Source organism: Macaca mulatta, chromosome 10 (genome assembly GCF_049350105.2).
Source record: "Macaca mulatta isolate MMU2019108-1 chromosome 10, T2T-MMU8v2.0, whole genome shotgun sequence".
Taxonomy (NCBI): Eukaryota; Metazoa; Chordata; class Mammalia; order Primates; family Cercopithecidae; genus Macaca; species Macaca mulatta.
The window spans coordinates 15322327-15349896 of record NC_133415.1 but is presented as its reverse complement, the minus strand read 5'-3'; the positions used below and the strand labels follow the sequence as shown (position 1 = coordinate 15349896).

The 27570-nt window shown below is 50.2% G+C and overlaps 2 protein-coding genes across 30 annotated transcripts in view; one reads left to right on the top strand and one right to left on the bottom strand.

Annotated features, from left to right (window-relative positions):
* The window catches only part of APOL2 (apolipoprotein L2), a 68962-nt gene extending 57622 nt beyond the window's left edge, over nucleotides 1–11340 (bottom strand). For 2 of the 22 annotated variants that reach the window (XR_013399124.1, XM_077949829.1), the window contains exons 1-3: nucleotides 8745–9809; nucleotides 2199–2424; nucleotides 976–1064 (exon numbers count right to left, since the gene is read on the bottom strand). Coding sequence is in view for 12 of the 22 variants with exons in the window: in XM_077949829.1 (XP_077805955.1) it covers nucleotides 976–985 (10 nt within the window). In the remaining 10 variants the exon portion in view is untranslated. Of the gene's footprint in view, nucleotides 1–975; nucleotides 1134–2198; nucleotides 2425–3068; nucleotides 3149–3388; nucleotides 3939–8033; nucleotides 8613–8744; nucleotides 9810–9898; nucleotides 10062–10454; nucleotides 10609–11250 lie in introns of those variants that run through there. The other 20 variants (XR_013399120.1, XM_001083469.5, XR_013399127.1 and 17 more) reach the window with 15 other exon arrangements.
* Nucleotides 6535–26994, top strand: LOC694508 (apolipoprotein L2). 8 transcript variants are annotated; one of them, XM_077949822.1, is made up of 5 exons: nucleotides 6535–6647; nucleotides 16422–16488; nucleotides 21752–21878; nucleotides 21973–22126; nucleotides 24949–26994. In XM_077949822.1, exons 4-5 carry the CDS (start codon nucleotides 22116–22118, stop codon nucleotides 25820–25822), a joined length of 885 nt encoding a protein of 294 aa, XP_077805948.1. In that variant the 5' UTR covers nucleotides 6535–6647; nucleotides 16422–16488; nucleotides 21752–21878; nucleotides 21973–22115; the 3' UTR covers nucleotides 25823–26994. The 8 variants fall into 8 exon arrangements, with proteins under 8 accessions (XP_077805948.1, XP_077805944.1, XP_077805949.1 ...); XM_077949823.1 differs by lacking the exon at nucleotides 6535–6647 and adding an exon at nucleotides 8606–8621; XM_077949819.1 differs by lacking the exon at nucleotides 6535–6647 and adding an exon at nucleotides 14895–15008 and having other exon boundaries at nucleotides 16080–16488.
* The last annotated feature ends 576 nt before the right edge of the window (nucleotides 26995–27570 follow it).

Genomic DNA, 27570 nt, shown 5'->3' with positions numbered 1-27570 from the left:
CATATTCACCTGATCAACATTGTCTCCCACATTTTTTCACCAGAGCACGAAGCCTCCTCCAGTTTGGTTTTCTCAATTCATGAATTCTTACTCAAATAAATGTTACTATGCCTCAGATTTTTCTTTGACAAGGGGTATCTGAGATCATGGGAATGAGGCCCTGCCCGGGGCAGTCATCCCTGGTCAGCAGGTGCTTGTGATGGGCAGGGCAGGGCAGCTGCCCTAACATAGCTTGGGGGACTGGGTGGCTTCCACCTGGAATCAACAGGGACAGGTAGAGGGGATGGAAACTAACCCTTAGAGAGGCCCTACTGTGTGGCAGGCTCTGGCCAGGCCAGGTACCTTTGTAATATTTGATCTCCATGAAAACGTGGGGAAACATTATTCTCGTGCAGGAGAGGGGAGGTAAGGAGCGCCAGGTCACACAGTAGAGATGTGGTAAAGGCCAGACCGAGGTCCAGTTAAGTTGGAAGCTGGGTCAAGCATGATACATTCTCACAAGGCCACTCGAAACAGAGGGGCTGGTGCAGAGCAAGAGCTGGAGGGAGGGGACCAGCCTCTGCTGGAAACAACCCAGGGTCAGCCAGGAGCAGAATGGGAGGTGAGAGATCAGGGCAACAGGTCAACCTCCTCTCCCACCCCTCCCCTCCTCCTGGACCCTGCTCTTCCCCCATTCCCCTCCCCTGCTGATTCCACTTCCTCATGGCTGTCCTGCCCCACTTGAGTCATTTGGTAGGTGCCAGGGTAGGGAGGAAGTTGGCACCTGGGCCGTGCCCTCCTGAGGAGAAGTCAGGACACAGATGCCCTCAGAGACCCCTGAGTCCGGGGACTCCACGTGACCTCTCTTGAGCTCAGGGCAGACTCATCGGCCTCGTTCTCCATCTGGGTTCCTCTGGGGCTCACTCAGCTCTGGAGGCACCACCCTCCATTCTAGGTGCATGTAGGAACCAGCCGGGGAAGAGGGAGTGAGCCTACCTGGGTTCATGGTGCCAGCGGCCGGGTTACCAAGGGGTTTTCCTTGGAGCTCTCCGGTCACTGTTCAGACTGGAAGGTTTTTCTTAACCCTAGAGGAGGAGAAAACAAATTGTGGGATCGAACATAAGCCACCTCTGTGCAGAGGGAGGTTGGAGGGGCTGGGTCTTTGCAGAGCCCTCTGTGGTAGCAGCAAATGTCCAAAGTGTTTCTCTATCTCCTGGGGCCCTGCCAGCTAATGTTTACAAAAACTCCCCTCGTTCCAGCTCCCTCTGCCCTCACTCTCACACCAAGGCAGGGTCATCTTGTCCTGTTGGGGTATGAGGAGAAGATAATCAGAGGAGGGGCAGCCATCTGATCCTTACAGAAACTGTGGAGTCTATACACAGGAATAGAGATGGGGAGGAAGGTTCTGACAATGACCCGGGCCTGGGAACATATGTGATAACTGGTTGATGATAGCCAGTGTGTGTTGCGTGTCTGTGATGTGCAGGGTTCCTTACATGTGTCTCATTCGATGATCACACACAGCCCGGGAGACGGGTACCACCTTCCCTTTCAAACACAGAGGAATCCACAAAAGTTAGGGAACCTGCCCGTGTTTTCACAATAGTGCTAGAGCCAGGACCTCTGCTTCAACCCCATGTCTTCAATGACTGTGCTCTACTCCCTTCAATATACAATATTGAGTCATGTATACACGCTCATGGGAAATGACTCCTCATTGCAAATCCGTGTCTCACACTCTGTGCTCAACTCTTCGTCTTGGTGAATTCACTGCTGCTGCAGCGGACAGCCTGTGTCCCCGTCGCTTCTCTAAGGTCCTCTGTCCCACAAAGACCTGGATCCTGCCAGATGCCGGCGCAGCCCCTGCTGTGGCTGCCGAGCCCTCCTGGTGCTGTCCTGTCCCCTCTGCTGTCCTCCCTGGCTGATGGACCTTAGGGTGCTTCTAATTCTTCATATAAATTATGCTACAATGAATATCCTCCTTCATATAAAACTGCCCACATTTGAGATTATTTCCTTTAGATATTTGTAGGAGTAGAATGACTAGGTCAGAAGCTATTAACATCTCAAAGTTTTTCTACCTAGAGCCACTCTGTATGCAAATTGTACCAATTCACACTCAAACTAGCAGTACATGAAGATGCCCATTCTCTCAGTCTTCCTGGCTCTCAGTAGTCTCTTCTTTAAGAAAAACAAAACAAAACAAAACAAAAACACACCTTTATTCTTTGAGACAAGGTCTTGCTCCTGGTATGTAGCCCAGGGCAGAGAGAGCTGGGGCCTCGGACACGCCCGATACTTGTGAGGAGCTGCACCCAGGATCCCATCCTCCTTGGTCCTTGTTGGCCTGGCTCCCACCCCTGTCTGGAGCCTCTGCTGGGCAGTTGAGGCCGGATACTGCCCCTCAGGCTTGACTAGGACACAGTGTGTACTCCATGGGTGAGCCTGCAGGTTGGTCAATTCCAGGAAGGGATTTTATTCCTGGAAGACACCCCAAAGGCGCCTGGCCCAGCCCAAGCCCTGCCCAACTGAGAGACCTGGAAGGGGAGCCCTCCCTCCCACCTCAGCTCTGAGCCAAGCTCTCCAGATTCAGAGGACAGAGACTCTCAGCAAAGCATCTCCCTCCAAGTGGGTGTAGGGCATCCTCCTTGGGCAGGGAGAGAGGAGTTGAAATGATTTCCTGAGAAATCGTCATTTTCCATTTTAGTTTTGAGAAACTGTCTTGCTCCATCACCCAGGCTGGAGAGCTTTAGGGCTATCATAGCTCACTGCAGCCTAGAGCCCCTGGGCTCAAGTGATCCTCCTGCCTCAGTCTTCCGAGTAGCTGGGACTACAGGCACACACCACAATGCAGGACTAATTTGTTAATTTTTAATTTCAGAGAGACAGCATCTCCTGTGTTGCCCAGGCTGTCTTGAACTCCTAGCCTCAGGTGATCCTCCCGCCTCTGCCTCCCACAGCACTGGATTGCAGCCCTCAGCCGTGGCACTGCACCCTTCTGAGGATCTTCAATGAAAAGCCAGGGTCAAGTTCAAACCCCATAGCGGGGCACACAGGCCCTCTGATGCTCTGACTCCCACCTTCCTCACTGTTAGGCCGGAATCTAGACCCAACATGGCGGTATCACCCGGCATGGCAGGCCCTTTGTTAGGACTTCCCGTCCTTCACTTCCTGCTAAGATTCTCAGCACGTGAAAAAAGCCCGTGCCCGCCAAAGAACCCCTGCTCTGCGCAAGCTCCTGGACATATCATTCCCCAGAAATCAAAACCTAACTCAGGAAAACCAAAACCTACAAACCCTGCCTACCTCGCCCTATAAAAGGCCCCCGGATACCCGCCCCGAACGCAACTTCCTCGGCCCTCCCCTTAGAGGACCGGTAAACCTCGCCCACGAGCCCAATAAAGGCTACCTTTGTTCTCATCTGCCTTGTGTCTTCTTGCTCGGCTCCCCATTTACATTACATTGGTGCCGAAACCCGGGAGGAGACCCCTTCCCGGACCCCTGAAGGTTTGGGCAGGCTCTCCTCTCTCGACCCAGGACCTCCTCTCCAAGCCGGGAGCCGTTTCACCAAATCCGAGACTCAATTCGATCACTGCTGGGTAAGATTTCCCCCATCCTGCAGGCTCCGGGAATCCCTGCCTGAGAGGCGCGGCTGCGCGGCCGTGTCAGGGCTTCCCCCGCCCGTCACTTCTGACTCTGGCACCAGGGACTAGGAGGCGTCCGACCTCCCCAGAAGCCACCCTACCCCGCACTCCGCGTGGCAGTGGGAAGACGCTCCCGTTGCCTCCGGACTGCCTGCCTCAGGACCATGGGGGCTGCCCAGCCCCAACCAGACCCAAAATCCCCTTTGTGGTGCCTCTTGGCTAATTTCCAGACTTTAGGTCTCAGCCAAGCCCGAAAACGAAAGAGGCTTATTTTCTTCTGCACAGTGGCATGGCCGTAGTATAAATTAGATAATCAGTCTCAGAGGCCTGCAGAGGGCGCTCTAGACTTTAACATTCTCGCGAATCTGACCAACTTCCGCAAGAGACTAGGCAGATGGTCCGAGGTACCCTATGTTCAGGCCTTTTAGGACTTGTGTTCCCACCGGGATGGATGTCTGTGCCGGATGTTCATTGGCCCAGGTCTTGCTCGGGAAATCTCCTCCCTCAAGCAAGGAGAAGGACAATTCTCCCTCTTTCTCTGAGCCTCCTGATACTCTTTCCCTGCACCCCCTTCGGTCCCCGCTGAAACTTCCACCTATCAATCTCTTCCCACACAAGGCAAATAGTTCTTAGACCAAGGAAATTATCTCCTTCCAGCCTCACAGGCCCATTCTATTCTGTCATCATTTCATAACCTCTTCCATGTAAGTTACAAGCCGCTAGCCCGTCTCTTAGAACCTCTCATTTCCTTTCCATCATGGAAATCTATCCTAAAGGAGATCACTTCTCAGTATTCCATCTGCTATTCTACTACCCCTCAGGGATGGTTCAGGCCCCCTCCCTTTCCTACACATCAAGCTCGAGGATTTGCCCCTGCCCAGGACTGGCACATTGACTTTACTCACATGCCCCAAGTCATAAAACTAAAATCTCTCTTAGTCTAGGTAGATACTTTCACTGGATGGGCAGAGACCTTTCCCACAGGGTCTGAGAAGGCCACCATGGTCATTCCTTTCCTTCTGTCAGACATAATTCCTCAGTTTGGCCTTCCTACCTCTATACAGTCTGATAACAGACCAGCCTTTAATAGTCAAATCATCCAAGCAGTTTCTCAGGCTCTTAGTATTCAGTAAAACCTTTATATCCTTTACCATCCTCAATCTTCAGGAAAGGTAGAATGGACTAATGGTCTTTTAAAAACACACCTCACCAAGCTCAGTCACCAACTTAAAAAGGACTAGACAACACTTTAACCACTTTCCTTTCTCAGAATTCAGGCCTGTCCTCGGAATGCTACAGGTGACAGCCCATTTGAGCTCCTGTGTGACCAACGTGGACTGCACCCCAAAAAAACTTTCATCCCTACTGTCTTCCGTCTAGTCATACTCCTATTCACCGTTCTCAACTACTCATAAACGCCCTGCTCATGTTTACACTGCCAGTTTACACTGTTTCTCCAAGCCATCACAGCTGATATCTCCTAGTGCTATCCCAAACTGCCACTCTAAATTCCCTCTTAAAGTAAATAAATAATCTTTGCTAGCAAGGCTATGCTGAGCCTCCTTAAGCACTCTCTAATTAGATGTCCTAGGTCCTCCCAGTTCTTAGTCCTTTAATACCTGTTTTCTCTCCTTTACTTATTCAGACCTTGTGTCTTCTGTTTAGTTTGTTAATTCATACAAAACCACATCCAGGTGATCACCAATCATTCAATATGACAAATGTTTCTTCCATTGGCCCCACACTTATCTCCCTTTGCTGACTCTCGTTTCGGACTCAGCCCGCCTGCACCCAGGTGAAATAAACAGCCATGTTGCTCACACAAAGCCTGTTTGGTGGTCTCTTCACACCGACGCGCACGACATTTTGGTGCCGTGACTCCAAATAGCCAGAAAACTGCACGTTCGATTTTTTCCATCCTACAAGAGCTAAATAATTCTTGTCATAAAGTAGGCAAACGGTCTGAGGTGCCTGGCGTCCAGGCATTCTTTTACACATCAGTCCCTCCCTAGTCTCTGTTCCCAATGCAACTCATCCCAAATCTTCCTTCTTTCCCTCCCGCCTGCCCCTCAGTCCCAACCCCAAGCGTTGCTGAGTCTTTCTAATCTTCCTTTTCTACAGACCCATCTGACCTCTTCCCTCCTCGCCAGGCCGAGCTAGGTCCCAATTTTTCCTCAGCCTCTGCTCCCCTACCCTGTAATCCTTTTATCACCTCCCCTCCTCACACCTGGTCTGGCTTACAGTTTCCTTTCTCGACTAGCCCTCCCCCACCTGCCCAGCAATTTCCTCTTAAAAAAGTGGCTACAGCTAAAGGCATAGTCAAGGTTAATGTTCCTTTTTCTTTATCCGACCTCTCCCACATCAGTTAGCGTTTAGGCTGTTTTTCATCAAATATGCAAAACTTAGCCCAGTTCATGGCCTATTTAGCAGCGACCCTGAGACGCTTTTCAGCCCTAGACCCTGAAAGGTCAGAAGGCCGTCTTATTCTTAACATGCATTTTATTTTATTACCCAATCTGCTCCCCACATTAAATAAAGCTCCAAAAATTAAAGTCCGGCCCTCAAACCCCATAACAGGACTTAATGAACCTCGCCTTAAAAGTGTACAATAATAGAGTAGAGGCAGTCAAGTAGCAACTTATTTCTGAGTTGCAATTCCTTGCCTCCACTGTGAGACACACCCCAGCCACATCTTCAGCACACAACTGCAAACGCCTGAACCGCAGCTGCCAGGGGTTCCTCCAGAACCTCCTCCCCCAGGAGCTTGCTACAAGTGCCAGAAATCTGGCCACTGGGCCAAGGAATGCCCGCAGCCCGGGATTCCTCCTAAGCCGTGTCCCATCTGTGCGGGACCCCACTGGAAATCGGACTGTTCAACTCGCCCGGCAGCCACTCCCAGAGCCCCTAATGCTCTGGCCCAAGGCTCTCTGACTGACTCCTTGCCAGATCTTCTCAGCTTAGCGGCTGAAGACTGACGCTGCCCCATCGCCTCAGAAGCCTCCTGGACCATCACAGACGCTTCAGGTAACTCTAACAGTGGAGGGTAAGTCCATCCCCTTCTTAATCAATAAGGAGGCTACCCACTCCACATTACCTTCTTTTCAAAGGCCTGTTTCCCTTGCCTCCATAACTGTTGTAGGTATTGTCGGCCAGGCTGCTAAACCTCTCAAAACTCCCCAACTCTAGTGCCAACTTAGGAAACATTCTTTTTTGCATTCTTTTTTAGTTATCCCCACCTGCCCAGTTCCCTTATTAGGCCAAGACATTTTAACTAAATTATCTGCTTCCCTGTCTATTCCTAGGCTACAGCCACACCTCATTGCTGCCTTTTCCCACAGTTCAAAGCCTTCTTCACATCCTCCCCTGGTATCCCCCCACCTTAACCCACAAGTATAGGACACCTCTACTCTCTTCTTGGCGACTGATCATGCACCCTTCACCATCTCATTAAAACCTAATCACCCTTACCCCACTCAATGCCAATATCCCATCCTGCAGCACGCTTTAAAAGGATTAAAGCCTATTATCACTCGTCTGCTACAGCATGGGCTTTAAAAACCTATAAACTCTCCTTTCAATTCCCCCATTTTACCTGTCCTAAAACCAGACAGGGCTTACAGGTTAGTTCAAGATCTGCACCTTACCAACCAAATTGCTTTGCCTATCCACCCCGTGGTGCCAAAGCCATATACTCTCCTATCCTCAATACCTCCCTCCACAACCCATTATTCTGTTCTAGATCTCAAACATACTTTCTTTACTATTCCTTTACACCCTTCATCCCAGCCTATCTTTTGCTTTCACTTAGACTGACCCTGACACCCATCAGGCTCAGCAAATTACCTAGGCTCTACTGCCGCAAGGCTTCACAGGCAGCCCCCCATTACTTCAGTCAAGCCCAAATTTCTTCCTCATTTGTTACCTATCTCGGCATAATTCTCATAAATACTCTCCCTGCTGATCGTGTTTGGCTAATCTCCCAAACCCCAATCCCTTCTACAAAACAACTCCTTTCCTTCCTAGGCATAGTTAGTGCAGACAGAATTCTTACACAAAAGCTAGGACCGCGTCCTATAGCCTTTCTGTCCAAATGACCTTACTGTTTTAGCCTAGCCCTCATGTCTGCACGCAGTGGCTGCCACCGCTTTAATACTCTTAAAGGCCCTAAAAATCACAAACTATGCTCAAGTCTCTACAGTTCTCATAACTTCCAAAATCTACTTTTCTTCCTCCAACCTTTGCTGAAGACAATGCTTATGCTGATAAGGTAGCTAAAAAAGCAGCCATCAAAAGGCATCAGATCCCATCGCTCAGGACAATGCCTATGCTGCTAAGTTAGCTAAAAAAGCAGCTGGCTTTCAACTTCTATCCCACACGGCAGTTTTCCTCCTTCACATCGGCCACACCCACCTGCTCCCCCGCAGGAGGAACCGTCTTGGCTACGTACTTTATTTCTCAGTCGGCTCCAGATATCCGAAAAAATTAAAAATGGTGGAGGACAGCCCTCAAACTCCCATCCAGGATCTAGTCAAACTGGCCTTCAAGGTCTACAACTCCAGGGAGGAAGCTGCTGAGGCTCAGCGACAGGCGAGGCTAAAACAGAAGGTAGACCTCCAAACCCAGGCCTTGGTAGCAGCCCTGAGGCCAGCCGGCTCCAGGAGCTCTCCGAAAGGAGGTACTCCCCAAGTGCCACCTGGTGCCTGCTTCAAGTAGGGCAGCAAAGGCCACTGGGCCAGGCAGTGCCCCAACCCTGAGGAGTCAACTCGCCCCTGTCCGAACTGTCAGCAGATAGGCCACTGGAAGTCGGACTGCCCCAACCTGAGGACGGTCGCTACGCCTCCACGTGACAACCCTCCTCCACGTACTGGAGGCACCTTCCAGCTCCTCGACACTGATGACTATTAAAAGGCCCAGGCTGGAAAATCCCTCCTACTGTGGGCCCAGGCTGGAAAGTCCCTCCTACTCTCACTGAGCCCAGGGTTATGCTCCAGGCAGCGGGTAAGTCCATATCCTTCCTTATGGACACAGGAGGCTACCTACTCTGTTTTGCCTTCCTCCACTGGCCCCAGCCATCCCTCCGCTGTCACTGTCATAGGAATTGATGGCACTCCCTCCACCTACCGCCAGACTCCTCTTCTGTCTTGCCGCCTGGATGGCTCCCTCTTCTCACACTCATTTCTTATCATTCCTTCATGCCCAGTCCCCTTGTTAGGACCAGACCTCCTCTCCAAGCTAAAGGCCTCAGTTCACCTCTGGCCCAACCCCTCCTCGCACCTTGTGCTCCTCTTTCCTCTCCTCTCACCTAATAAACCCCACCAGGCTGATACCTCACTCCTGGTTTTCGGTCCCCAAGACTCCACCAGAGAAACCTCAGATCAGGGCCCTCACTTAGGTGGTGGCAGTCATCTATGGCCGGTTAGGTCCTACCCTTTCTAAGCCCCTTACTAATCATTGGCTTCTTGCTACTCATAGCTCCCTGTGTCCTCTGCTTCATCCAGGACTGCATGAAAGAAGTCTCCCGAGTCACTGTCAATCAGATGCTACTCCACCCCTATACCCAAGTTCCGACCTCTGAAGGACCCCACAAAGACCTATACCAGCAGGAAGCAGCCAGATGAACACGTCGCCCCTTTTTCTTATTAGAAAGAGGTCGGAATGTTAGGCAGGAATCTAGACCCAACATGGCGGTATCACCCGGCATGGCAGGCCCTTTGTTAGGACTTCCCACCCTTCACTTCCTGCTAAGACTCTCAGCGCCGGAAAAAAGCCCGGGCCTGCCCAAGAACCCCTGCTCTGCGCAAGCTCCTGGACGCGTCATTCCCCAGAAATCAAAACCTAACTCAGGAAAACCGAAACCTACAAACCCCACCTACCTCGCCCTATAAAAGGCCCCGATACCTTGGCCTTCCCCCTAGAGGACCGGTGAACCTCGCCTGCGAGCCCAGTAAAGGCTACCTATGTTCTCATCTGCCTCGGGTCTCCTTGCTCGGCTCCCCATTTACATTACACTCACCACTCCCTGCCGCCACAGTCACCTTGGGTCCAGGCACCCACTGATGCCCTGCTTCAATGCCTCCTGGACCCATCTACTCCTCCCAACCCCAGCCTCAGGCCTTCGCTCAGCTGCTCCCTCGCCCTGGAATGCTTCCCCCACTGTCCCCACCATGCTCAAGTCACCCGTCCTCAGAGACCCAGCCAAAGCTACCTGGTCCCTGTGCCATCCCCCAATCCTCCTCAGGCTCCCTGAGCACTCTGCTTTCCGGAGGCAGCTCTACCTGTGTGTGGCTCTTTGGGCCTCTGTCTCCCCTTTAGACTGAGCATCCAACGGGGACCCTGTTGTGTTCCCAGCTGCATCCCCTACGACTGACTGGGATGCCCTCCACCCTCCCTGGCACAGCCTGGAGGAAATCCCAGGTGCAGGAGGCATTACTTGAACTAAAAGCATCCAGCCTTTGGATGACATGGCCCAGCTTCGGTTTCACTTTCAGCTGAGGAATTGAATTGAATTTTTCTTTCTATCTTGATGGGCATCTCTTTTTGGTGAAGAACAAATAAGACCATGACTCAGATTTCACAGAAATTTCCCCCCTGATTTCATGTATTTTGGCAGCTCTATCAGGTTTTCAAGAGGGGAAAATCTCAGGCTGGCAGAGGAGGTGACTTTCCCAGAGTCACAGAACTCTTGGAGGGTGGACAGAAGGCCAACATCTGCCCTTGTGACTCTGATACTGAAGCAAAAAGGAGTGATTTCAATAATCCAAAAGTTTCCAGGTTTGAGTCTGCTTCTACAAACACAGAGATCTAAGCTGTCACTCCTGTAGTTATACTCACAATTCCAGTGTGGTTTTTGAATCTCATGATTGCAAAGCTGGCATCATGCCACAGACACCATTCTACAAGGCGACCTTCTCACTTCCCCTGTCTCAGCCATGTTTCCCATTAGGGACACAGCACAGCCTGTTTCTTCTCCATCCCCCCAGAGGTCTGAACAGAGGGACAGAGGTGAGGGCCAGAGACATGAAGTCCTATGAGCCACCTGCTCAGCCTCCTGACATGGGACCCTCAGCAAGTCCCCTCCCAGGGCCTCAGTTTCCCCACAGGGCCTGGCACAAGTAGGTGTTCCGACTCAGGGTGGGTGAGACAACCTCTGGGTTCCTTGTTATATCAAAAGAAATATATTGTCCCCATTGGGCCTCAGCAGCAGCATTCTCTGGCCAGCCTGGGTGTGGCCAGGCCACAAAGATACCCCGGGCTCCGGGTCACCTCCCCTCCTCCACCTTCTTTGATTCCTTCAAATTTCCCAAAGAGATGGGCACCTCCAACACCCACCTTTCTTCTGGGGTCACCTGGCCATGTCTCAGGCAGTCAGAACCAGAGCTTAGCCCAGGGAGCTTTGTGAACCCATCTGAGCTGCTTTTCCCACCTCTCTTTAAGGGCACAGCAGGAGGGAGGGAGCAATCAGACTCAAGCCTGGGTGCAAATCCAGGCTCTGACACTGCTTTCCTGTCTGATCTGAGCCAGTTACCTAATCTTTCTGAGCTTATCTACAAAAGGTGAATGATTCTTCCCTCCTGCAGCTATTGTGAGAATAAGGAGATTGGGAGAGGTCACACCATCCCCAACTTACCAAGGAATCTTCTTCCTCTGACAGAGACAGAGCAAGATCCAGCTGTTCTGAGCTGTGTGGATCCCACCTCCAGCTGTGCACCTGTGTAATAACCAGACACATTCTCCGGCCTCCCAGATATACCCAGGAATTCGAAAGGGAAAGTGAAAGTCACAACTTCCCAGCAGCTTGTCATCAAGCACAGCAAACAGGCTGCTCGCCAGCACCATTTGCAGTCCAAGTCCAGCCTTCTTGCTGCTGCACTTAGAGGAGCAGCCCCAGACCAGACATCCAGCGCCCTCTCTTCCAACCCACCTGCCTCGCATCCTCAGGGTTCAGGATCTCTTGTGTCACCTGCCCATGTCTCAGGCAGTCAGAACCAGCGTTGAGCCCAGGGAGTTTTTTGAACCCATCTGAGCCACTTCCCCCTCCCTCTCTGCAGTTTATGGGCACAGCAGGAGGGAGAGAGAAATCAGACTTAAGCCTGGATGCAAATCCAGGCTCTGCCCCTGCTTTCCTTTCTAATCTGAACTAGTTACCTAACCTCTCTGAGCTCAAGAAAGACCCGTCACTGACTGACTGTGGGAGCCTCCAGATTACTCCCCGTCCTTCTGTGCCCCCACACTCCTCAGATGTCTGCCTTACTCCCACATATGCCATCAGCATTAGCACAGTCTCCCACATGTGCTGGGTAGATGCTTATTGCATATTTATTGCAATGCTGCTGGGGTTATTTTTTGTTAAGTTTTTGATACAGAGTCTCTCTCTGTAACCCATGCTGGAGAGCAGTGGCCCCATCATAGCTCACCACAGCTTCAAACCCCGGGGCTCAAGCCATCCTCCCACCTCAGCCTCTGAGTTGCTGGGATTACAGGTGCCCACCACTACACCCAGCTAATTTTTTGTATTTTTAGTAGAGATGGGGTTTCACCATTTTGGCTAGGCTGGCCTGGAACTCCTGACCTCAAGTGATCCACCTGCTTGGCCTCCCAAAGCACTGGGGTTACAGATGTGAGCCACCACGCCCAGCGCATTGTGTCCTTCTTATGACTTTGTGTCTTCATAGCTTAGCTCCTACTAATAAATGAGAACATTTACAGGGCTCTTCCCACTTCTGCTTCTACTTTTACAGTTTACAAAATTAGCTGGGTGTGGGGGTGCGTGCCTGTAGTCCTAGCTACTTGGGAGGCTGAGGCAGGAGAATCACTTGAACCCAGGAAGTGGAGGTTGCAGTGAGCCGAGATCACGCCACTGCACTCCAGCCTGGTGACAGAGTCTCAAAAAAAAAAAAAAAATATATATATATATATATACACACACACACACACACACGTATATATATATATAGCTGAAGAACAAGGAGAAAACGTGAAAGGAAATGTATATCTCTATATATATCTATATATCTGTGTGTGTATATATATATGAACAAGGAGAAAACATGAAAGGAAATGTATATCTATATCTATATATCTATGTATCTGTGTGTGTGTGTATATATATATATATGAACAAGGAGAAAACGTGAAAGGAAAGTCAAATCTTGGGACCCCAAACTCACTGGAAACAGTTGAGCTTAGAAATGGAGCCACTCCAAAACCTGCCTTTGTTTTTGTTTCTAAGCAGATATTTGCAAACACAAAAGGCAACATATTCTCCAGGTGGCCTCCTTCACAAATTGCTCACAAGGAAATTCCTTCTGCCTCCCGAAAATTTTTACCCTGAGGCAGACTTTGTGTAATTTCATGGTGGCAATGTAAATTAGCAACTTACCTTGACTGGTACGTGGCAAATAGCAAGACTTCTGCCCATCCTCAGAAAAATACACATATGCCTACTTCCTCCACTCTATGTTTATTTTTATCTTATAGAAAATGTAGATTAACTGTGCATGAGATGAATGAATAATTGACTGTTCCTCTACCCCCTCCTTTCATAGAGAACCTGTGGATTCAGGGAGGGCTAATCAAAGCCTCACAGGAATGTGACCACTCACCTCATTACCTATCCTGTTGTTTTTCCTTTCCTCTTTCTACTGCTGCCTGACTTTACACATTTAAATACTGAAGCCCTCAAAACCCTCTGTGAAAAATGAGTGGGCCCCAGATCCTCCTGTGACTTGTGTGGCTTTTTCCTGGGTGCATCCTCAACCTTGGCAGAGTAAACCTGTAAACTGACTGAGATGTGTCCCAGACTTCCTCTCCCCTTGCCTCAGTTTCCTCATCTGCAAAATCAGATCATAATCCCGGCCCATTGAGGGGATGACTATAAAACTCAATCAAATGGAGAAGTATTTGCAAATGGAATGTATTGCAAAATGTGTTGTGCAGTCCCTGTGCAGTTGGTTGTAGTTTTGTTTAGTGTGCTCTTTTCTCAAATGCTGATTATGCTAGCGGTGAAGTTGTCATGTGGAGAGACTGAGGACCTCTGCTTAGTCAGGATGTGGCGAGCAGTGGTATTAGCTGTTGTTTTCTCTTTCCTGGAAATAGGGTTATTCTGTCCTGCCTCACCTTTCTGTTCCTGCCTCACAAGCTGGTGTGTGTGTGTGTGTGTGTGTGTGTGTATGGGTAGGGAGAGGTGGCCATGATGTCCCCAGAGATGTTTGCTGAGGATGAAATAGGCTTCCATGGAAGGGTCAGGTTGGCTTTTGTGGTTTAGCTGCCTCTGAGGCCCTTCTGCCTGGGGCAAAGCACAAAAGTCCAACAGCAATCTGGTTGCCTGACTTCTTAGCCATGGAAGTGTGGTGAGCAGTGGTCTCTAGTCCCTCCACCCAGTGTGCCTCGGGAGTGGAACATGGGGCGGTGGCCTCTGCTGGGGAGGATGCTGGGGGTTCTCTGAAAGGAGGCAATGCCTGATTTTGTCATTGAAGGATGAGCATGATTTTTCCAGGTGGTGGAAGCAGGTGCTCCTGACAGAAGATCCCACATAAGCAAATATCTAGAAGCCACAAGGCATGGCCTTCAACAAGAGCAGGCCTGGTACGGTGGCTCATGCCAAGGTGGGAGGATCGCTTGAGGCCTGGAGTTCAAGAGTAGCCCAGTCAATATAGTGAGATCCCATCTCTAATATTTACATATTTTTTTAATTAGCTAGGTTGTTTCATGCCTATAGAACCAGCTATGCCTGGTTCTATTGGCTCATGCCTATAGAACCCTGAGGTGGGAGGATGGCTTAAGCCCAGAGGTCTGAAGCTGCCACGCGCTATGATTGTGGCAGTGCACTTCAGTCTTGGTGACAGACTGAGACCCTGTCTCAAAAACATAACCAAAATAACCCCAACAGCATTACAATAAGTATACAACAAGCATCCACGTGGCATGTGTGGGAGATTGCGCTTATGCTGATGGCATGGGCGGGAGGAAGGCAGGCATCTGGGGAGTGTGGGGGCACGGGAGGATGGGGAGTAATCTGGAGGGTCTCACAGTCTGTCAGTGGCAGGTCTTTCTTCCTGAGACCACTGCAGACCCACAACCCTGAGGATGCGAGGCAGGTGGGTTGGATGAGAGGGATCTGGATGTCTGGTCTCAGGCTGCTCCTCTAAGTGCAGCAGCAAGAAGGGCAGGGCTGGACTGAAGATGGTGCTGGGGAGTAGCCTGTTTGCTGTGCTTGATCACCAGCTGCTGGGAAGTTGTGACTTTCACTTTCCCTTTTGAATTCCTGGGTATGTCTGGGAGGCTGGAGGATGTGTCTGGTTATTACACAGACTCATAACTGTAGGTGGGATCCACACAGCTCAGAACAGCTGGATCATGCTCAGTCTATCAGGGGAAGGTTCCTTGGTAAGTTGGTGACAGTTGACCTGCCCCCATCTCCTTATTCTCACAGCTTTTGCAGAGAAGCTCAGAGAGGTTAGGTAACTGGTTCAGATCAGACACGAAAGTAGTGTCAGAGCCTGGATTTGCACCCAGACTTGAGTCTGATGTTTCCCCCCTCCTGCTATGCCCTTAAACTATACAGGGTGGGGGAAACAGCTCAGATGGGTTCACAAAGCTCCCTGGGCTCAGCTCTGTTTGGACTGCTGAGACACAGCTGGGTGACCCCAGAAGGAAGGTTTGTGTTGGGGGTGCCTGTCTCTTTGGGACATTTGAAGGAACCAAAGAAGGTGGAGGAGAAGAGGTGACCCGGAGTCTGGTCTGTCTTTATGGCCTGGCCACACCCAGTAGGGCCCCAGGGTGCTGCTGCTGAGGCCCAAAGGGGACAACAGATTTTTTTTCAGGTACAAGGAACTCAGAGGTCGTCTCATCAACCCTGAGTCTGAGCACCACCTTGTGCCAGGCCCTGTGGGGAAACTGAGGCCCTGGGAGGGGGGTGACTTGCCGAGGGTCCAGCGTCAGGAGGCTGAGCGGGTAGATCATAGGACTCCACGTCTCTGGCCCTCACCGCTGTCCCTCTATTCAGACCTCTGGGGGGATGGAGAAGAAACAGGTTGTACTGTGTCTCTAATGGGAAACATGGCTGAGACAGGGGAGTGAGCAGGGCGCCTTGCAGAATGGTGCCTGTGGCGTGATGCCAGCTTTGCAATCATGAGATTCAAAAGCCACACTGTGGAACTGTGATCATAACCACAGGAGTGTAAGTTTAGATCTCTGTGTTTGTAGAAGTAGAATCAAACCTGGACATTTTTGGATTACTAAAATCACCCATTTTTGCTTCAATATCAGAGTCACAAGGCCAGATGTTGGCCTCCCCTCTGTCCTCCAAGAGCTGTGTGACTCTGGGCAAGTCACCTCCGCTCTCAGCCTGAGATTTTCCCCTCTTGAAATCCTGATAGAGCTGCCAAAAGACATGAAATCAGGGGGGAAATTTCTGTGAAATCTGAGTCACGGTCTTATTTGTTCTTCACCAAAAAGAGATGCTGAAGCCTGTAACCCCAGTGCTGTGGGAGGCAGAGGCAGGAGGATCACTAGAGGCCAGGAGTTCAAGACAGCCTGGGCAACACAGGAGACGCTGTGTCTATGAAATCAAAAATGAACAAATTAGCCCAGCATGGTGGCGTGCACCTGTAGTCCCAGCTACTCAGGAGGTTGAAGGAGGAGGATCACTTGAGCCCAGGAGCTCTAGGCTGCAACAAGCTATGATGGCACCAAAGCCCTGAGCCTGGGCGACAGAGCACAACCGTCTCTCAAAAATGAAATGAAAATGGTGATTTCTCAAGAGGAGCACACGTCTCAACTCCTCTTTTCCCGCCCAAGGAGGAGGCCCTGGAGCCCGCAACAATGAGGGAAACGCTTTGCTGAGAGTCTTTGTCCTCTGCATCTGGTGAGCTTGGCTCAGAGCCCTGAGGCAGGAGGGAGGGCTCCCTGTCTGGCCTGCACAATTGGGGAGGGCTTGAGCTGGGCCAGGGCCATCTGGGCTTCTTCTAGGAACCAAAGCCATTTCCCGGAATAGACCAACCAGCAGACTCGCCCGGGGAGGACCTGCTGTGTCCTAGTCAAGCCTGAGGGGCAATATCCAGCCTCGGTATTCAGCAGAGGCCCCAGGTCAGGGTTTGAGCCATTCCAACAATGACCAAGGAGGATGGGATCCTGGGTGCAGCTCCTCACAAGTGTTGGGCGAGTCTGAGGCCGCAGCTCTCTCTGCCCTCCTGCTCCTCTGCTCTCTCCTGGTCCTCCTGTGTCCTCATGGATCATGAGATGGTGTTGAAATGGCTGTCCTGGCTCAGGGGGTCATACAGTGAGCAAAGCAGGAACAAGGGGAAGGGAACCCCCTCTCCTGTCACCCCTGTCTCTTATAGCAAGAAGCACCCAGACACCCCTCTGCATACTGCCCTGGTGAGCTGCTGCCCAGGACTGGGTCCCCCTTCTACCCTTGCTGCGTGGGGTCCCAGAAGACAGACATCTGTGTGTCTGAACCCTGGGATAAAGGCAGGAAGGGGAAAGAGGGAGGCGGGTGGCTTTTGAGAGGGGGCTTTTGTATGAGAGCTGGAGGATGGAACCCCATCAGGGGGCCCGGAAACCACTGAGCTGTTAAAATAAAGGCTGCAAACAAAGACCAGCTGCTGGAAGTGGGTGTGCCAGGGAGGGAGCAGAGACACACGGTGAGAAAAGAGAAATGGTAATGCCTGGAGCCGCCCGTGACTGCGATGGGCCTGAAGCCGTATTATTAGTAGTAATTATAGTATCATTATTAGTCATTTCGTCTTATTTGTACCCTCCATCTCTCCTCTCCACCTTTTCCTAACATTCTATCGCCAGATTTTTGTCTTGCATTAGCAACTTTGTAGCTGTAAACAATTTACCTACAACTTTCTCATGCCCTCAGTTGTACCCAGTATTTCTTACCTTCCCTCTTTAAAAAATGACAATATTAATCCTCCTTTCTCCTTCGTTCAGTGCTTCACATCCCAACTGCTACCTTTGTGCTTTAAATTTTGTACTAATTGGTATTGATAACAAGTATATTTAGTTTCCATATTTATATGTTGTGTATATGTTTGTTTGTTTGTCCTAAAGAAGAGACTACTGAGAACCAGTGAGACTGAGAGAATGGGCATCTTCACGTACTGCTAGTTCGAGTGTGAATTGGTACAACTTGCATGCAGTGTGGCTCTAGGTATAAAACATTTTGAGATGTTGATAGCCTCTGACCTAGTCATTCTACTCCTACGAATATCTTAAGGAAATAAAATCAAATGTGGACAAAGGTTTACGCGAAGGAGGATGTTCTTTGTAGCATAATTTATATGAAGAATTAGAAACACCCTAAGGTCCATCAGCTAGCAGGGGACAGCAGAGGGGACAGGGCAGTGCCAGGAGGGCTCGGCAGCCACAGCAGGGGCTGCGCCGGCATCTGGCAGCATCCAGGTCTTTGTGGGACAGAGGACCTTAGAGAAGCGACGGGGACACAGGCTGTCCGCTGCAGCAGCAGTGAATTCACCAAGACGAAGAGTTGAGCACAGAGTGTGAGACACGGATTTGCAGTGAGGAGTCATTTCCCATGAGCGTGTATACATGACTCAATATAGTATATTGAAGGGAGTAGAGCACAGTCATTGAAGACATGGGGTTGAAGCAGAAGTCCTGGCTCTAGCACTATTGTGAAAACACGGGCAAGTTCCCTAACTTTTGTGGATTCCTCTGTGTTTGAATGAGAAGTTGGTACCCATCTCCCGGGCTGTGTGTGATCATCGAATGAGACACATGTAAGGAGCCCTGCACATCACAGACACGCAACACACACTGGCTATCATCAGCCAGTTATCACACGTGTTCCCAGGCCCAGGTCATTGTCAGAACCTTCCTCCCCATCTCTATTCCTGTGTATGGACTCTGTAGTTTTCTGTAATGATCAGGTGGCTGCCCCTCCTCTGATTATCTTCTCCTCATACCCCAACAGGACAAGTGCACTTTTCCTTGCTGTGGGAGTAGGGCAGAGGAAGCTGCAGTGAGGTCCCCGAATGCAGGTGAGACCGGACCTTAGCCTTGCCCAGGTATTTGACATCGAAGAGAGAAAAAGGTTAAGTCCAAGCAAAAGCAAAAGCAAAAGCAAATCAGCTTTTATTGCAAAGCGAAAGCTCAGGCTCGGGGGTGGGAGTGCAGGCGGACTCAGAAGAGCCAGTCGGGCCCAGTGTGGTTTGGGGTTTCTGCCTTTGCTGGTTTATTAAATTAAGGGGTGGAGTAAGCATAAGGATTTCTGGGAAGAGGTGGGAATTTCCTGGAACTTGAATGGGGTGGGTAACACGCAGTTTTGTACCAAACACGGGCATACATGGAACTGCTGTGGCGCGGGTGGGAGTGGGGTTTAGTGAGACAAGGAGGGTATGATTGAGTGTGAGGTGAATGTGAGTCCGACCCAGCACTGAGTTGGATCTTACTGGTCTTAGCTGGATTGGCCACTTCCTGTTTGTCAGGGTCCTGTGGGCCTGTCGCCTCCCCCTGTCCCTGCAGCTGGTTTCAGCAGCTCCTTCTGTGTCTGTCATGTGAACCAGCTGCCTGGAGTTCTTGTTTCCTCTGTGACCTCCCAGTATTCCCATCTCAGCATGGCCCGCTGTCAGCTGGCTGCTCGTGACTGGCCGAGGTTAAGTTTGTTTGTATCTAACAGAAGCGCTCATCTGATGTGACCCCAGTTCAGTTTCCCACAGCTTGCAGTTTAAGGGGGGTGACAGCCGTTCTCAAGGCCTCGTAGGTATTGTTTGCCCAGGAATGTTTCAGAGCTGGATTTTGTTTTAATTTTGCTTTTATATCCACCAGCCCCACCCCATCAAGAAATACACACATTTAGTGCTGGAGGTTCCTTCCATCCAACCCCGGGTTTCCTTCTTCCTTTTGGTGAAGAAGGAAAAAGAAAAAACAAGACAGGCCCTCGCCCAGCCGAGTCAGCACTGCGTTCATTTCCCTAAGCCCCATTTCCTCAGGACGGATTCCTCCCCTTACAGAGTTGCAGGGGCAACCAAGTCAGCTCTGCTCAGGAGCCGCCGTGGACAGCAAACTGGCCCGTGCTAAGTCCTGTCCAAGACCAGGGGAGGGCGGGGAAGATTAGAAGCAGAGAGCTCTCAGCCCACCCCGGAATCCTTAGGAAGAGCTGGGCTGGGGGACCGAAGAAAAACTCTCCCCGCAAAACAAAGATAATCTGTGGTTTAATAACAGGCCTAGCTGGGTTCAGAGGTGACAGTGGGGAGCCGTGTACCCTGAGACCAGCCTGCAGAGGACAGAGGCAACATGGAGGTGCCTCAAGGATCTGCGCTGAGGGTCCCGCCCCCGTGCCCCGTCAAAGAACCTCCTCCACTGCCCATCTGAGAATGCCCAAGACTAGCATGCCCCTTTGCATGGTAGTTGTACTCAATGCTGTGGAGTTTGAGACATTATTTTTAAACTTTAAATAGACCCACAGGTAAGCTATAAGGGAGAATGCAGAAACCACGGGCATTTTTAAAACATAAGGAGTTTTAATGTTAAGGAGTTGAAGGAGCAATGTCAAAGAAACGTTGGCCTTGGAGTCAAATCCTGAGCTTCCTGCTTGATGGTTTTGGGCAACTCTCACTGTCTGGATTTTACTTTCTTCTTCTGTGAATTAAGAATGAGGTGGCCGGGGCACGGTGGCTCACGCCTATAATCCCAGCGTGAGCTGAGGCGGAGGCTGAGGCGGGTGGATCACGAGGTCAGGAGATTGAGACTATCCTGGCTGACACGGTGAAACCCCATCTCTACTAAAAAAAAAAAAAAAAAAAAATAGCTGGGCGTGGTGGCGGGTGCCTGTAGTCCCAGCTACTCGGGACGCGGAGGCAGGAGAATGGCATGAACCCAGGAGGCGGAGCTTGCAGTGAGCCAAGATCGTGCCACTGCACTCCAGCCTGGGCGAAAGAGCGAGCCTCTGTCTCAAAAAAAAAAAAAAGAAGGAGGTCTCTTTTGTGTCCACAGCAAGGAACAATTTTACATCATGTCTCAGTGCACACACAAATACATACCGGTCCCGAGTTCCTTATCTGCCATTCCATAATTTCCAGATCCCTGCAAACCACATATTTTGGGGGTAGCTGACTTTGAGAGTAATCCTGCTCTGTACTGATTTGAGTTCTTTATAGGCCTACCATTATTTTTTACATTTAATGTGAATATTTGCTTGTTTCACTATTGAAACATGCATGGGTTTGATTACAGGGAGCAGTCCAGCCTCTGCTGGGAATGGTCAGGAATATACCATATGCACCCCATGTCCTTTCTAAAATAGTGAAAATTCGGAATGCCTAAACACATCTGGATTCCAGGAATTTACCTTAAGGGATATGTATTTGAAATAACTCACAAAAGCAATACTCACCCCTGCTATGCTTGGTACGCTCTGATATTTTCAAATTGATTTTCTTTTTAACATGCTGCTCTTGAACCAATGATTTCATAACCCAATGATGTGTTGAAACTCACATTTTGAAGACACAGGTATAAAGTGTTTGACACCCAACAGGCACGTGGCAGATAGAAGTGATCACTAGGATGTTTCCTCTTCCTTCGCCTGGAAGGCTCACTTTGTGTTGGTGCTGAGCTGAAAGGGATTCATTCCTCCCCAAAGCACCGTGGCACTCCCCTGGTGTTTCAGTGTTCTCAGGCTGCCATGGTAAAATATCACAGGCTGGATGACTTCAACATCTGGCTTTTCTTTTCTCACAGATCCAGAGGCAAGAAGTCCAAGGTGAAAGTGCCAGCAGGGTTGGAGTCTGGGGAGGACTCTCTTGCTGGGTTGTGGAGGCTGCCTTTGTGCTGTGTGCTCACGTGGCCTTCTTGTGTCTCTTTCTCTTCTTATAATAGGACACTAGCCCTCTAATAGAATTAGAGCCCTACCTTTGTGATCTCATTCAGTCTTAATTGCTTCCTTAAAGACCAGATCTCCAAATGTAGTGACCCGAGTTTAGGGCTTCAGCATATGAATTTTGGGGGCACACAATTCCCTTGATAGCACTGATGACTCCATCAAACATATCCCACACCACAGCTGTCCAGGAAAATTAACATGTAACCACCTTTTATGCAATGGCTGTTATGCACTCCCACACTTTCCTCCAACCTTATCCTTTCTTCTTTCCAACTAGAGAGCAGCATCTTTATTGAGGATGCCATTAAATATTTCCAGGACAAAGTGAGCACACAGAGTCTGATACTCCTGGTGACTAATGATGAAGCCTGGAATGAATTCGTGGCTACTGCTGAACTAACCAGGTAACCTCCATGGGGTTACCTCCATTGGACACCCCAGTGATGCCACCCAGATGTCCCCTGGGCTAGCTTTCCCTGACAGACACACCTCCTCCAGGCAGCACCCTCTGCTGGGCGTGAGGATGACCTCGGCACTCCAGGAGAAACATTTCCTCCCTGTCCTTCGCTGGCAGTGCGTAGCCTCAGGCTGAGGGGACAAGAAGCCCACAGGGACAGGGTCATTTCTGTCATCTGCTGGTCATGGGAACTTTGTGAGTTACTTTCTCACTTTCAGCCTTTCTTCATCCATGAAGTTTTATTGTGAGAAAAATGAGATCATGCATGTAAAGTGCTTAGCATAATGACTAACACATAGTAGGTGCACAGTTAACATTAATATCTAACAACCCTGGTGGAAATAGAACAGGGTTAAGGGTCTTCTTCCTGAAGATGGGAGCTCAGCAGGACTTCCTTTAGGACAGTTCAGAAAAATCTTGACCTAACCAATGCGTGTTCCTGGGGATGCTGGCTGGGGCCCTTTTTCTCATCTAAAGAATTCCATAAACACGGCAAGACCTTTCTGCTGGTCCAGGATGCTGAGAGGCTGGAGTGGAGTTGCACAGGGCTGGGTCTCTTTCCGGTTCTGTGCCCAGTCCCTGGGCTCTAGGCTTATGTCATGCAGACTGAGAACTGTCATGTGTCTGATAGGAATAGCAATTCAATGTGATAGGAGTATAGTGAAGGCCTTAGAGTAAACTCCAGGTCAAAGGTGGGGAACCAAGACCAAGATCCTGTCCAAAGGCCCAGAGAGACCAGAGCCAGGAGTCAGGATGCAGCAAGAGTCAGCCTTGATTGTAGAACAAGTGGGAAGTTTGGGGCACCAGGGCTGGGACTAGGCAAGAGAGGCACCAAGGGCTTGAAACTTAAGAAGGTCATGAACTTGCAGAGGACATGTGAGTGGGAGAGGAATATTTCTTCTCTGTCTAGATGATCCCAACACTCATGGACATAGAGGGTCATGGCTGCCTGTGTCTCTCACACCCTGCCTGGGAACTGGCAAGTTCCGGGCTACCGTTTGAGACCTTCTTCTCTTCTACACAGAGAAACCCCTGACAATGGCAAGCAGTATGCCTTAGTGACCATCTCCATAGTAGAATGAGTTGCTGCCAATTTATGTAATTTCAAGGGTACTGAGTAGACTGACAAATCCCCAACCAAGAAGGAAAACACTTCTTCTAACATCTTGTCCAAATTCAGGTCTTTTCAGTATTAACAATTTATATAGATGGTTCTGAAAGTGTCCTGAGTCTTCTAGAGGTGCCATAAAATTGCACACGGCCTTGGCGTGCGCACAGGTGAAGCTGTCACTGCTAAGGCATCAGTTAGGCTGGTGACATCTGCGAGTGAGACCTGGAAGGTTGGGGGTGCAGGGGGCAGGTCAGGAGGCGGTAAGGTGGCTGGAGAGTCCATGTGGAGCCAGAATGAATACCCAGATCTCCCACTCCGGTCAACTGGGGCAGTGCCCGGACCCAGTAGCCTTCAGCCAGAAAGTGAAAGGGCATGAGGCCTTGGAAGGGAGCACATGCCAGGCAAAGTGAGCTCCTGTCTCTCTGAGGTTTGGTTTCGTTTGAATTCAAAGTACTCAGAGGTAGCCAGACGGCAATGTCTGAGGGCACCTTACCTTTGACACCACCTGAACATTAATGGGGATTCCTAAAATCATCTTTAGATTTTATAATTCACTAGAAGGATTCATATAACTCACTAAAAACTGCTATTTCACGATCGTGGTTTATCACACAGAAAGAACACAGATTAAAATCAGCCTAAGGAAGAGACACACAGGGCAGAGTCTGGGAGGGTTTCAGGTGTGAAGCTTCATTGTCCTCAGGACGCTGTGATCTCCTGTGTCAATGTGGGACAAGACACATGGGGTGCTGCCAACCAGGGAAGCTCACCCAGTTAAGGAAACATTCCTGTGAATCACATGAAATCAGGAAGGAAGCCTTTATTCAGGATGGTTGTTACAGGGAAGGGAGACTGAGCCCAGCTCCAAATACAGTAAAGACAGAGAGGGAGTCACAGCCAACACCAGGGTGAGGGGCAGGAGATGGAACAGTTCTGATAGGAGACAACAGAGTGGGATGTTCCTGCCAAACTGGCCTAACAGGATTCTCGCTAAAGGCAGGTCAGACACTCACCCATCAATGGTGGGAGTGAAGAGCATGATCAGATAGCAAAGAGTGCTCAGACAGCAAGCAGGGAGGACCCTCCCTACACTGACAGGGCGATTCTTGCTGAACTGGGTGATGTAGGACCAGAAAGCAGTGGGTGGGTGTGAAAGGCCAAGGTCGGCGCCTAGTGAAGAGGCTCAGAAGAGCCCAGCTGGAGTTTGGTCAAACAGAAAGTCTTTCTCAACCCATGCCTTAGTGTTCAGAGCATTTGCTGGGGCTGGATCACAAGCTGCCCTCATGGCTGACCTGGAGTCTCCAGTCCCTCCCTGAGGTCTAACCCCTTTAGTACACATGTCCTCTGCAGGTCAGAAAAGACACCAAATAGCGCCAAACTCCATCATCCGTCACATTGCTATACTGTCCCATGGCCAAATCATCAGGGAAATAAAGATGTTCCTACCAGGCAGGACACTCCAAAAGCCTGGACCCAGGAGCTGAGGACAAAGGGAAGGTCTCTCTTTGGGAAAAGTTCATGCTTCACTTTGCTGCCATCCTGGGAATAAGGTGTCTTTGTCCCACTCTCACGGCTCTTTGTTCCTCTGCAGAGTTTTCCCCTCTCCAAACACTTTGGCAGTCATGGTGTTGACCTGCCCTTGAGTGAGGAGGCGTCTTTATCAAACACCTACCACGAAAGAGCATCTGAGATGCCTTTAAGATATTTATTTCCATATGGAATAAGTACTGAGGAGTGTCTATAATGAACAAAACATATTTGAGCTTAAATTCTCTTCATTTGTAAAATTTGTTTCTATTTGATGATAATGAAAGCTCTGCAATTTACACAGGATAGGGATCTCATGGAGCTCATTTCACAGACAGGGAAACTGCATTTCTTAATCCTTTAACCTTTCCTTGTGCAGGGATGAGGCAGATGAGTTCCGTAAAGCTCTGAACAAGCTTGCAGAACACGTGATCAGGAAGGACAAAAACTGGCAAGATAAAGACCAGCAGCACAGAAAGTGGTTTTTGAAAGAGTTTCCTCACTTGAAAAGGGACCTTCAGGATCACATAATAAAGCTCTATATCCTTGCAGACGGGGGCGAGCAGGTCCACAGAGGCACCACCATCACCAACGTGGTGTCCAGCACTGCCGACGTTATCTCTGACATCCTGACCCTCCTCGGCCTGGGTCTGGCACCCCTCACAGATGGAGTCAGCCTTGTGCTCTCAGAAACTGGGATGGGGACAGGAATAGTGGCCGCTGTGACCGGGATTACCAGCAGTATCGTGGAACAAGCAAAGAAGTTGTCAGTACAACGCCAAGCCGGAAACTTAGACCAAAGAGACCCCGATGTAGCGAAAGTGATGAAGGAATTAATGAGTGAGAACACACCCAACTTTCTTTCCTTAGCTGACAATTCTTACCAAGTCATACAAGGCATTGGGAAGGACATCCGTGCCATCAGAGAAGCCAGAGCCAACTCTCAATTGGTACCATCTGCCAGACCCCTTGAGATCATTGGAATCTCAGCTGAAAGCGATGAAGAGGTGGAGAGAGTTACTGAAATCCCCGCCCTGGAAATGAGCAGAGGAAACAAGGCTCTGGGTGTGGCCACTGGAGGCATCTTGCTTGTGCTGGATGTGGTCAGCCTTGTATACGAGTCAAAGCACTTGCAAGAGGGGGCAAAGTCAGAGTTAGCTGAGGAGCTGAAGAAGCGAGCTCAGGAGCTGGAGGGGAAGCTCAACATTCTCACCAAGATCCAGGAGATTCTGCAGGCGGACCAAGAACTGTGACCCCAGAGCAGGGCAGCCACCAGGGGAAGTGTGCCTGGCACAGGCCAGGACAAAATGCAAACTTTTTTTTTTTTTTTTTGAGATGGAGTCTCACTCTATCGCCAGGCTGGAGTGCAGTGGTGCGCTCTCGGCTCACTGCAAGCTCCACCTCCGAGGTTCAAGCCATTCTCCTGCCTCAGCCTCCCGAGTAACTGGGACTACAGGCGAGCGCCACCATACCCAGCTACTTTTTGTATTTTTAGTAGAGATGGGGTTTCACCATGTTGGCCAGGATGGTCTCGATCTCTTGACCTCATGGTCCGCCTGCCTTGGACTCTCAAAGTGCTGGGATTACAGGTGTTAGCCACCACGCCAGCCAAAATGCAAACATCGTATTAGGTGGATAAACAGGGTGAGGTAAAGTTTATGGAACTGAGTGTTAGTGACTTTGGCATATCTGCAGCTGAGCACAGCAGGGGAGGGGTTAATGCAGATGGCAAGTGCACCAAGGAGAAGGCAGGAACACTGGAGCCAGGAATAAAGAAGGAAAGGGGACTGGAGAGTGCGGGGAATGGGAAGAAGCAGTTTACTTTAGACTGAAGAATATATTGGGGGAGGAATACAGGGGAGGTGTGCAGGAACCAGCAATGAGGCCAGGAAAAGAACCAAAAACGCAGAAAGTCAAAGAGTTAGAACTGTTGAATACAGGAGAAGAAACAGCGGCCCCGCTACAGACCCACCCCCAGGTTTGACGTCCTTCCAAGAATGAAGTCTTTCCCTGGTGATGGTCACTCTGTCTTTCCAGCATCCTCTCTCCCTTGTCCTTCAGGGCGTGTATCTCAGTCAGCCAGTGGCTTCTTGATGATGGTTGTTGGGGTGGTTGTTGTGTGACAGTCCTCTCTAGGTTACTAAAGGGTGTATGTCCCCTGCTTGAGCCCTGAAGGGCAGGAGGTGGGCCATGGCCATGGTCCCCAGCTGAGGAGCAGGTGTCCCTGAGAGCTCAAACTTCCCAGAGAGTATCTGAGAACCAATCAATGAAAACAGTCCCATCGCTATTACCCGATAAGTAAACAGTCAGAAAATTAGCGTGAAAGCAGCTTAGCACTGGGAGGAAGCGCAGATCTCTAGAGCTGTCCTGCCGCTGCTCAGGAGTGACCTGTGTGTGAGTCCTAATAAACTCACCTACTCACCAAGCTGGACTTGTTCGAGTCAATTCTTTGGTCTCGCAGCTCCTTCCAAGCTTTGGGGGCCATCAGTCTCAAGTTTTTCTCATAACACTGGTGAGGGTGGTTGTGACGGCAGCAGAGTCGTGGGGGCTTTGGCAAGTAGCCGGTGATCTTCCAGACCAGGGGACACTGAAGGACCGATGAAGTTCCAGGGGAACTCGAAATGCTGTGTTGGAAAGAGGTTAATTGGGGAAGAAACAAAAAAACGAAAGGAGATGCCAAGAACAGGTCAAGGAACGTTGAGGTGTGTCCAGGAGTTGAATCCCACTTGTGGTCACCAGACCTCGCTTCTCTGAGCCTCAGTTTCCTCATCAGCTATAGAAGGGGGCTGGACAAGGTGATATCTCAGGTCCACCCGGCTCTCCCCGTCTTGTATTCTGGAGACTTGGGTCCAATCAACACTGATGGCTGTGCCTTTGTGGTGCTGATGGAGGCTCCCCTGGGCTCTGGGTGCCTGACTTCCCTTCCTCATGATCCTTCTTCCAGGGTCTCAGGAGCGAGGCTTGCATGGCCCCTCCTGCTCACTCACTGGACTTTCACTTT

Bases quoted from the DNA above. Each gene is read 5' to 3' on its own strand.
- LOC694508 (XM_015150230.3), top strand. From the start codon at position 21,688: ATGCAATGGCTGTTATGCACTCCCACACTTTCCTCCAACCTTATCCTT. The intron at 21,879-24,948 runs GTAACCTCCATG...TTCCTTGTGCAG, and splicing joins GCTACTGCTGAACTAACCAG to GGATGAGGCAGATGAGTTCC.